The 11,113-nt window shown below is 45.8% G+C and overlaps 1 protein-coding gene across 3 annotated transcripts; it reads left to right on the top strand.

Moving 5' to 3' along the window:
* The first annotated feature begins 228 nt into the window (after positions 1–228).
* On the top strand, positions 229–10,708 carry spinb (spindlin b). 3 transcript variants are annotated; one of them, XM_086257814.1, is made up of 7 exons: positions 229–365; positions 4,693–5,028; positions 5,113–5,161; positions 5,304–5,398; positions 5,589–5,744; positions 6,053–6,286; positions 6,752–10,708. In XM_086257814.1, exons 2-7 carry the CDS (start codon positions 4,977–4,979, stop codon positions 6,949–6,951), a joined length of 786 nt encoding a protein of 261 aa, XP_086113940.1. In that variant the 5' UTR covers positions 229–365; positions 4,693–4,976; the 3' UTR covers positions 6,952–10,708. The 3 variants fall into 3 exon arrangements, with proteins under 3 accessions (XP_086113940.1, XP_086113943.1, XP_086113942.1); XM_086257817.1 differs by lacking the exon at positions 229–365 and adding an exon at positions 678–833; XM_086257816.1 differs by lacking the exon at positions 229–365 and adding an exon at positions 863–1,027.
* Positions 10,709–11,113: the final 405 nt, after the last annotated feature.

Here is an 11,113-nt window from a genome sequence, read left to right as displayed (position 1 = left end):
CCTTGAGGGGGCGACCCAGGGTAAGTGATGGGAGAGTAAGCTCTTCAGCACTGAAAACAGCCAATCAGGTCACCTGCTTTTAATCTGAAATACTTTTGCACTTTAGTGGTGACTGGGAGATAAAAAAAAAAAAAAGTCCACATAACACTTGAAGGAAAGCATTTCCCTCATTTCATCTTTTACTTTGGTGGCAATATGTAGAGCCGGCGCTCTTATTTTGAAGGGGCGCGCCGCCTCTTTCCCGCCCTCCCTCCATCTTGGCGCAGCTAGCTTGACGCAGCGGAGCACCAAAGGGAGGCTGAGCGGATCAATTTGGAGCCTCGGCGGCTGATCGGGATTATGCGGCGCTTCTGATCTCTGTGTCGGTAAGAACGTGCGACCCTCACGCGCCGCCGGTGACCGAGCCGTGCGTGCGCCGCTGTTTGTGTGCAGAGCCGCGCGCTCAGCGGCCGTTTTCTCCGCAGCAGACCTCCCTTCTCCTTTGTTCGCCTGCGCCTGCTCTCGCACCGCTGCGGGTTTTCTCGGTACTGGCGCAACATGGCCGCCGCGCGTGCGGGAGAACGAGCCAATTAGCTGCGCGCATATTTTGATATTTAGCGTGAGGATGCAGCTCGATGAGGAGGAGGAGGGGGGCGGGTAAAAGTGTGACCTCTGCGTGGTCATCTTCATCACCACCATCATCAGCAGCAGCAGGACTAGCTCCTCCAGCCTTCAGGTGCGGAGGGAGCAGCTCTAAGAACCGCTGTGTGTGGGTTTGAAGCCACAACAGTGAGTCGGTCCGGTGTCAGCAGGCCGTCCTCACCTGCCACACAGTCCGGAGGCAAACACCTGAGGTCGGTCCCCCGGTCAACCCCCCTCTCCCCGTGGAGTAAAGGTGTAATCATAATAACCAAAGTATTTTTTATGGCAGAGCTAAAAAAAAAAAAATGTCAGCAAACTAAAGTTTTAGGTGTTTCCAAGTGGCCGGAGGGCGGAGGTTATCCACTGTGGGGAGGATACTACTCGCGAGCTTAGTGACACTTCACACGTAGGTGTTTTGCTGTTGTTTACTTTATTTTCTCTCATCTGCACACCTTCTGTTTGCTTGGTTTTTTAAAACAATCAAATTAATTTTTCGTAATTTTGTGCTCCAAAATTGGGAGATGTCGGCCCTCTCGCACTAAATTTAAGTCCAATTGCCTCTTTTTAGTTTCTAGTGTCCCTGAACTTCTGTAGTTGTCAGACTTGTTGTTGTTTCTCTGTGACAAATCTGAACCACGATTAGAAAACCTTCCAATAATCGTTTCAAACGGAGTTTACTTGATGCTGATCGTCTTACAGGCATCTGTAGAGCAGGAATTCCCTCAGATATGGACTGCTGTTTGTCAGGTTAAATCCAGACAAGTTCCCCACACTGTCACAATAGGAGCAGAGCCAAAGTGCGTTACGTCCCATGATGTTTCATTCTGGACTGGAATGTGAGCGTGATGACAGTGGAGATGGAAAAATGTATAAACGTTAGATAAAAGTCAAGAAGGCAGCACATTTAATGAAAGTAGGAGTGGTCCCAGCGTGGAGCCTTGGGGGATGCCACACTCCACAGGGCGGACAAAACTGAGAAGTTTCCTGCTTTGAAGGGGCAAATGAGCAGTGATCAACCATCACGGAACAAAAGCCACGACTTAAACGACATGAGCTGGAAACACTTGTAACAAACAACACAGTGGATCCACAACGCTGTGAAAAACTCTTAGATTTAAAAACAAAGTCAGTATTTTAAAGCAAAACCTCTTTTTTTCCTTTTAACCTGCGGATCGTTCCAGATGCACCGAGGACACAGGGTCAGACTTCATGACCTTTGAACGGGTCGCCGCGGTTCTCCATGTATGTTGCTCACCATTCTAGTAAATCTGAAGGACACACTTTGGTCTTAATGATTTCTGCAAAAGTAACTCAATGGTTAAATTATAGGGAAAAGTTTTAGCCGTTATATTTTCATACAAAACTCAAACCGGATTCAAGCTAAGTTTAAACGGGTCACTGGTGGATTTTAACAGGTCGCTGAAAATAGAAGCCTGAGGAGGAAAGCCTGCAGTGTGAGGAAACAAAGGCTTATTTTGAGCTGTAAATCACGCAGAGCTACTGTGAGAGAGCAGAATAAGTCACCTTTACTAACGAACTCTTAATGTTACCAGATCTATTCAGAATATTGTCTGGAAATCAGATTTAATAAGTAAGTGTCTTATTTCTTCCTGACGTGCGCTTGTCTTTGAGCGCGGTGTGCCATTAAAGGATGTAGGTGAGCAGCTTTGGTGTCATTTACAAAGCAGATATTTGGGTTTGAAGCGCACATACGTGGATTCAGTTCAAGATTGTAGAAATATTTCATTACAAATTCATATTGAGTCCAGAGTTTGTTGATCAGATGATGATATTCTTGAATAAAGTATCAGGTTTTGTCAGTGTAGCGCTTACAGACGGGTTTGTTTGGGTCCCTGTTTGGATTCAGTGTGAGAAGGTTTCCCTGCAGATGCTCATTCACCTGTCCGGAGTTTAAAGGCTGCTTCTCAGAGTGACCCTCTATCCTGCTCTTCTGCTGCAAGTCTGCCGTTACGCGGTGATGTCACTGTGACCTGGCGGTTGGTGTCGCAGCAGCAGGTCTGTGGTTTCTGCTGCAGGTGCGGTGACAGCTGCAAACATCAGGAGCAGCTCGGTGCGAATCCTCCCGCCGCCATTTGTGACCTGGTTAAAGCGTGGAGGGGATTTTCAGGCTCAGTCCTGTTTTCTGTTTGGTTACCAGAGGAAGGCATCTTTGTTCACACCGACTGTTCTACCTGCTGCAGTTCTGTTTTTACGTAGATCTGATCTTTCTAGAGAGGAAGTGACGAGGGTGACTGACTTCTCGTGGTCCTTGAGCTGATTTATCAGATGGTCGGAGGGCTGGTTAACGCTTCGCTTTCTTATTTGGCAGGAACTATATTATTATATATAATAATATGTATTAAAAGACTGTGTGGATATTCGTCTGCTTGGATTTGTTTTTCATGCACAGGTGTTATGTTTTTAATTTTTTTATGTGAATAATATCTACCATCTCACTGCATCGATGCCCAACAAAGAAGGATTATTTTGAACTTTGGATCATACAAAACTGCTGTAGTAGAGTCCAAGAGCAAAAACGTGGCACTTTCATTAAAAACTACAAAATAATGATCAAACATCTATTAAATTAATAATCTGTGTGTCATTAAACGATGGTGAGGTCCATATACTTGCACTGGCGCTGTCTTTGTTGTTTCAGCTCTTAACCACAACCTGAATTTCCTCAATTCCTGCAGATTTGCAGGAGTCGAATAAACGTGTGTTAGCTTCAGTTCAGTGCTGTATTTCTGGCCTAAAGCTGACAGATACAGCTGTGATCCAGAGTTATAGAACCATCCTGGTCCCGTACAGCTGGAGGAGGAAATAATCCATCTACAGCTCTGCTGTCACTCCCAATATAAATGAAGACAGGAAACTAAACAGCAGTGACGTTTGCAGGGTTACTGAAGTTGGGCTAGCTGCTATATAATGATGTGCTACGTGATCTCTAGCGACACACCTATGTTAGCATAAACACAGTGAAGCTGGAGGATGAACACTAACACTTTTCCACTCGATAAAAGTTAACGTGAAGGTTCCTGATGGTTAGAGACAAATACAGTCACAAGGCAGGATGCTGTAAACGGGCCAAACTTCAGTCAGGAGAACAACTGAGATAATCCATCCACAATACGAAGTTAGTGATTAATATACTGCTGCATGGGCTGGGCTGTAGCTACATCAGAAGGGCTTAAAAATTGCGTTTTAAAATGAATAGGGATGATAATTAAAACCAAGAGAGGCCGACAGGGATCACTGACTGTTTTTCGGGGATTGTTGACATCAAATAGAACGAGATACAAAACATTAAAACATGTTAAAAACACAACAGCTTTAATAAACACAGAGCAGTTTGGGCCCAGAAGCAAAATTCATACATCATCACTTAAAGAGCGGATCAGGCTGTAAACATGTTTGTTTCTTTTGTTTTAACGTGTGAGTCTATGGGACTGACTCACTGCTCACTGAGTAACAAACAGCAGGTTGCAGCATTCCTGACCTTTGACCTCTGACCTTTAGAGCCTTTGACTGCCAACCAGTAATCAGATTAGTCACAAACTCTGCTTTAAATGTATCCAACGCTGGACGTTTTACCTTCAGCAGAGATTTAAAAGGAGACGCCTTCAGCTGCTGTGATTGGTCAGGATCCATAAAACATTAACGTCGCTGCATTCAGTCCGACCTGCGAGATTCATCAGGCTAATCAGTCCTTGCTGTTCACCACGAGTCACTCTGCTGACCTTTTGACCTCCAGTCTAGCAACTGCTCTCATCCAATCAAACGTTGTTAAACTCGTGACTGATAAACTGAGTTTCCTGTTTGGAGTTTTTGTTATTTAACTGTCAGGATGCATCGTTTAGACTTCCTGTTTCAGCCTCGTGTGCCATGTTTGTTTGTTTGTTTGTTTGTTTTCTCTTTTAAAACTTACACATTTTTATTTGGCTTTTCTTTAACAAAACAAGCTTTTTAAACTTTACGTAGTGGTTGTATTAAAACGTCTATATTAAATTCATCACTCTGATGTAAAACGTTGGCGTTTACGTGTCCGTGTCTCCGTCTTTTCCTCCTCAGATTGAACGCATCGTTCCCGTATAGGTTCTGGCAGCTGTGACGTCACTTCCAGGCGTTAGTCTGTACCCAGCCTGAATGCAGCCTCTCCAGGGTCCAGCCTAATTCCTGGTGCTCCTTCACTCCCACCTCCTCCCTCCTCTCCCCACCCTTTCCCCCTTCCTGCCCCACCCCTCCTTTCCTCCATCCTCATCCTCCACCCTCCACATCAGCCTCGTCTTAACACAAACTCCCAGCATTTAGCCCGGACTGCTGGTGTGGTTGGCTGCTCCTCTACAGGTGGATGAATGAAGACCCCCTTCAAGAGCCCAACGGCGCCGCGGCCCCGAGCGGACGGAGGTGAGTTACATGAGCGAGGCGCTCCACCCATGTCCGTGACACGCTGCCGACTGGTCATCAGACTGATGTGTTTGTGTGTTTCAGGACATTCGGGCGTCTCTGCAAACATGATGAAGAAAAAGAATCCGCACAAGTAAAACAGTTTTTTTTTCATTTGTACAATAAAGTTTTTAATTAAAAGACACAACAAATGAATGAAAAGTCACCAGCTCGCACCGGTGTCACACCATCTTCTCCTCCTCACCCTTCATCGTGTCTGAACCTCCTCCCTGCAGGAAGCAGAGGACCAGCGTGGGTCCCAGCAAGACCCTGACTCAGCCCAGAAGGAACATCGTGGGCTGCAGGATCCAGCACATCTGGAAGGAGGGCAGTAAGTCGGCTCCATGTGATTCTCCTCTGTCTCATTTTCCTTTTGATGCTTCATATTTGATTAGTTTGGCGAGTTAAACATTAACATGTCCCTCAGTGGATCAAATGATGGTTTATAGAAACGCAGAAAGTTAAGCATCGTGTGAGAACGAGTCACCTGTGCTGGTGTTTACGTGTCTGCTTCCTCTCAGGTAAGTCGTCGCAGTGGAAGGGGACGGTCCTGGACCAGGTGCCCGTTAACCCCTCCCTCTACCTGATCAAATACGACGGCTTCGACTGCATCTACGGCCTGGAGCTGTACACCGACGAGCGGGTGGTGGGGCTGGAGGTTCTGCCCGACAGAGTGGGTGAGGAGCCACCCGTCATGGCCGCCGCGTTTGGCTCGTGGCGGAAATAAGCTGTCAGCCGCAGCGACACACGGCCAGACGAGTTTTAACGTGTGACTGTCACAAACTTTATGGACATCGAGGTCCGCAGCAGCGGCTGCTGATTGGCTCATTGTGTCAGACGTTTTCTGTTGTATTGCTGCAGATTAAGCCGAATACTCGAGTAAATGCACGTAGTTACTGCTGTTACTTTATTTAACATCCTGCCCGGCGTCCCAATGATGTAACCGCACCTCTCCGTGTGTCTCTCTGTCCCGCGATTGGTCCAGCTCCGGCCCGTGTGACCGACTCACTGCTGGCAGACACGATGATCGGTAAGGCGGTGGAGCACATGTTCGAGACGGAGGACGGGCCGAAGGAGGAGTGGAGGGGGATGGTGCTGGCCCGCGCTCCCATCATGACCTCCTGGTTCTACATCACCTACGAGAAGGACCCGGTGCTCTACATGTACCAGCTGCTGGACGACTACAAGGAGGGCGACCTGCGCATCATGCCCGACTCCAGTGAGTGTGAGCGCACTGGGCGGTGTCACAGCTCGCCACGTTTTTCTCTGTTTCAGTAAAAAGTGAAGCAGGAAACAGAGAGCTGAAGCAGCGAGTTGTTGGCATCAAAGAACCAACGTGTTCATGAGTGGGAGCGCTGCCAGTGCTCGCAGGCTCAGCTTCCTTCCTGTGTGTGTGAGAGTAATCCACATGTGGGCCTTTATCGGCTTCTGTGCCATCCAGACGCTTGCTGCTTCCACGCTGGCTGATGTGGGTTCCTTTCAAGGTTTCACTCAAACAAGCTCAGCGCTGCTTTGGTTTTCTGTTTCATGAGGCAGAGTACTCGAGTAAATATTACTGCTGGTGCTTCCTGATTATCAAACACCTGCTGCTTTGGTGTGTTTAATACTCTATCAATCGCCTCGTGATCAAATTCTGCAAAGACGATAAATAAAGTTGACCTTTTCTCTGTGTTCGTGTCTGCAGACGACAGCGTGACGGCGGAGCGAGAGCCCGGCGAGGTGGTCGACAGTCTGGTGGGCAAACAGGTCGAGTATGCCAAAGAGGACGGCGGGAAGAGGTCGGGAATGGTGATCCACCAGGTGGAGGCCAAACCCTCCGTCTACTTCATCAAATTCGACGACGACTTCCACATCTACGTCTACGACCTGGTCAAGACCTCCTAAGACCAGAAACCCTGTTTAAAAAAGACTTGCTGAGAACCACCAACCCCCCCAGAAACCCTCTGCCCAGTGCAGACCAGTCAGCTCTGTACTCTCTTTGGTGAAATGCCTTAAAACAGGACAAAAATCCAGACAGCGCCCTTCAGACCAGCTCCAGTCGTCCATCGCTCATCGTTCCACTTTCACAAAATCGGTTTTTGAATAAATAAAATCTGCTTCACCCAGAGGTGTAGAGAGGACTCGATCCTGAGACCCCCACAGAGAGAACGCAAGGTTTTCTGAATAAGTACTCCCTTCCCTGAACCCCGTCGGACCCTCTGCGACCTCCGTTATCTGACGAAGAGGGGGGCGAGCAGCTCTGCGGGGGTCGATGAAGGGACGGGACTTCAGGAGCCGCATTATCGACGACGTCTATCTGCAAACCAACACTGAGAGATGCAGCGGGGAAACAGACTTTGGGTTCATCACTTGTCTCTTTCTTGTTGCTGTTTGTGTCCCACAATCATTTTATGTTTCACATCAAACATCTTCAGTGTTTGTTTTCCCAAATTCAGCATCCAGGAAACAGCAAAGTGTGAATGAAGACACCATACTGTTGTTTTCTGAGCATGTTTTCCATCATTGCAGCTGTTATTTGGGTTCACATCTGTCGTCTCCGTCATAAAAACAGCTGTCCTGGTTGGCTCCAAAGCTGATGTTGGATCTTAAACACAAAATAGTTTTTTTATAAAGGTGTGCTCCCCTTCCTCCTGCTGCTGCTGTAGAGTTTACATGGTTTGTGTCATACCTTTTCTCTGTATTGACACCTTTATGTTTTTATCTGTTGTGTATACTTTTTATTACCCACTTAGCTTGTAGGACGCTTGCGGCTGTTGCAGGTGTGTACAATAATGTTTCTATAACTGACGGATTTCACTTTGCTCACTGACTCTGGATTTGGGCGCTCGTCCCCGGGTTCACGGCTCGCTGTAAAACAGCATAAACTCTTAGCTGATGTAGCTCCGCCCATCACAGTAGGTGGTCTTTTTTTTTTTTTTTTCTTGCACCAAACAGCTGACGCATAAACAGCCATGTTGCCTGAACCACATCTCGTGTGCCTGATTAAAAGATCTCAAACTATATGTTTAAAAATCCAACATAATTTCCTTTGTAGTTGCCAAACAGTTCATTCTGGTTCTGGATCCAAACGGATTTCAGTCCAGAACATTCCTGTTAGACGACACGTCCCAGGTGAAATACGTTTTGGTTTACAGCGGAGTCTCATCAGCGCGGTTTTTTTCCCCCTTTTTCCAGCGCGAGGAAACGGTTTAAAGTTCTCATCCTGGACTCTGCATTCCCAAGCTCTAGAACAAGTCTTCGTCCTCTAGAACTAAAATACCCAAGTTTAACATCTCACCGCGTTCGTTTGCCGTTTAGGTTCAAGGTTTTCTGTTAGATTTCCCACAAGTTCTACAACACTGAGGCAAACATTGTAGACAGTCTTGAGAACCCCAGCTTCCCTGATTCTGGGCCAAATCTGGATTAGACATCTTAACATCCTCTCAGATTTGGACCTTAACCTGCTCTTCTGGACCCTGTTTGTCTGTTTCCGTCAACATATATAACAGACATTTTTATTGTCATTATTATTTTATTGTTTTTGTTTTTTTTAATTATTCAAGAATCTGTTTTATGTTGTCCCAACGTCTGTCCTCTTGGTCGCAGAACCAACTGTCCTAAACTGCCCAGCTATACATCCTAGAACATGAAGGTCGAAATATTCTAGAAAATCAAACATGTTCAGCTTCTGAGGTTTTTGTGGGATAATTGTTTTTTATATTCTAGACTTTTGTTTTGTTCTAGAGTCTGTTTTTCAGTATTGTTTCCCATGAAAGTCTCCGATTCAAGAATGTATCTGGTTTGGAAAGATGATTATGACTTCCAGACAAAATATCTTTCAGCAGTTCAGCTAATGTTCGGGGCTCTGTGGTTTTACATCAAACTATGTGCTGCTCTGGATGACTCTGGTTCTGGAGGATATTTGATTGATTGAACAAAAACGTTTTTTCAAGTGTTGGAAAAAGTCAGTTTTTTTCCTAGACATCATATGATGGAACATTTATTTCTTCAGTATTTCATTTGTTCCTCTGTCCCCCCCCCCCACACACACACACACTCTTCATCCTGTCTGTGTTGGTTCTGGACGGTCAGATTCTAGAATCGTTTAACTGTGGAACCTTTTTCAGGTTTGATCTCAAACAGCGCTGGAATATTTTACGGAGTCTAGAACAAATCTTAAATCCTTTTTACAGTTTATTCTAGAATCTGTTTCCAGAATTGCACTAAAATAGATTTTATGTGTATTTTCATTCAAAGAAGAATGCTTGTAGAGTCTTTGGTTGAAATTGTGTTGAATCCTTCTTTACTTGAGACTCTGGAACCTTCTACAACATCAGGCCCAGGCTGCTGTAGAATCAGTGGAAGCCACGTGGAGGCGTGTCGACAGTTTCCTTACTAATTCGAGAGCGTACGTGCAGAAAATGGAGCCTGCACATTTGAAGCTCTTTGAGAGCTGCGGTTTGATTCTGTGCGATGCGAGGAAAACGTTGAAGCTGTTTTTGGTCTTTTTGTTTTCAGATTCTAGAAAACATTTGTCTCTGATTGGAGTCACTTCTCTAGAGCTGTTCTGGTTTACGTGTGAGTTCTGATTGAAGGCTTGTTGAGGTTCTGTTTTCAGAATCTGATCCCACACGATTCTAGAATCTGTACTTTAATATCCCGTCAGAATGCACATGATGAAAATGCCGTTGAAGGATTCCCACCTTATGTTGTTTTTCCTTAGGCTCTAGAAGCCGTGTCCTCATCCTGTCACTTACGTCAGAGTCTAGAGCTCTTTGTCGGTTTGTCTCAGATTGAAATCATCTGTTGTTTTTCTAAACTCTTCAGATTTGATTTGATTATTTTGTATTTTTATTTTATCGGCTGGAGGACGCAGGAACCTGAACACGTTCTGGATGGTGGATTCATACACGTGCACGTATGTCTGCTCACTGTGGCGTGAGCTCCGGCACATTTCACACAGGCTTAATTCCAGAATCTGTTCATCCCATCCACGGCTGCTCTAGAGTCACCGTGACGTTGTTAGGCGTGTTACTTGGCTTCACTACAGTTTACTACAGTTACGAATCACAGGATGTGCTGAGAGACTCCGGGGTGGGGGTCGGGCTTGGGGGGTGATGTGAATGCCGAGCCTCCCTGATGTGGAGTGGTGCGTTCAGGAGACATTTGTACTTTCCAGGAAACCTTTGATGTGTAGCGTGTGTGTGTGTGTGTGTGTGTGTGTGTGTGTGTGTGTGTGTTCAGAGCAGTGTTGTTTTTGCATGCATATATTAGCTCTGTGTAAATCGATGTGAGTTGCATGTCCGTGTAGTTTTCAGTTGTCCGGCTGTCTGTTGTGGCTTTCGGTGCCTTTTTGTTTCTTCTTCTTTTACTTGTCCCCCGTGTCCCTGATGACATTTGTTGTCGGGTTAATGGTCCAAAAAAAGAAAGGGGAAAAGCATTAAACGGGATCCTGGACCAGCAGGGCACGCAGCCGTTACGAGTCCAGCAGCAGAGCTTGTACAGACGTCGCAGCGGCGGTAATGTGTGTGAACTCTGTTTTGGTTTTGTTCAGTTTTTGGGTGGATCGTCCCTTTAAAGTGTGCCAACCTACAGATGCCAGTGTTGTACAGCAGTGAAAAGCTCACTATTTACTAAAATAAACTGTTTCTCTGTTTTTGCACTCGGACTCGCTCGTTCTTTCTGCCTCCGACACTTCGTTCTGTACAAACTGTGACACACTGATCCTCAGAGAGAGCAGAAACCAGATTTTGGCTTTAGACTGGGACTGGGTGTAAAATGGATTTGGGTTCACTTTTTAACACAGACAGTGGATCTTTGCTGAACTTGTGTAGTTACCAAAGTAGAAGTGGATCATTATCTTAAAGCGATAATGTTCCAAAACACAAGTCCACCTGTGATTGGCTCAGAAAACACAAAGTTTTTGCAGTCGGAGTCTGTTTATGAGGTTTATTAAGTATTAAATATTTAGAGTCGTTTGAACATTGCTCTCACTTTAATTGTAACGAAGTGTTTTGAGAGGATAGTCGTGTCCCATATCAAAGAATCCATCCCGGACACATTCGAC

Source organism: Aulonocara sp. 'chitande type north' Nkhata Bay, linkage group LG12, assembly GCF_057382095.1.
Source record: "Aulonocara sp. 'chitande type north' Nkhata Bay isolate Kocher_YH1m ecotype deep benthic linkage group LG12, A_spYH_male_GT1.1, whole genome shotgun sequence".
In the NCBI taxonomy this organism is placed as follows: domain Eukaryota; kingdom Metazoa; phylum Chordata; class Actinopteri; order Cichliformes; family Cichlidae; genus Aulonocara; species Aulonocara sp. 'chitande type north' Nkhata Bay.
The sequence above is the reverse complement of the archived record's forward strand: the minus strand, read 5'-3'. Positions and strand labels throughout refer to the sequence as shown.

What these genes read in the sequence shown, in the direction of transcription:
- spinb (XM_086257814.1), top strand. Translation starts at nt 4,977, where the DNA reads ATGAAGACCCCCTTCAAGAGCCCAACGGCGCCGCGGCCCCGAGCGGAC. An exon ending in GCACATCTGGAAGGAGGGCA is followed by an intron (nt 5,399 to 5,588) that starts GTAAGTCGGCTC and finishes GCTTCCTCTCAG; the next exon opens with GTAAGTCGTCGCAGTGGAAG. An exon ending in GGTTCTGCCCGACAGAGTGG is followed by an intron (nt 5,745 to 6,052) that starts GTGAGGAGCCAC and finishes CGATTGGTCCAG; the next exon opens with CTCCGGCCCGTGTGACCGAC.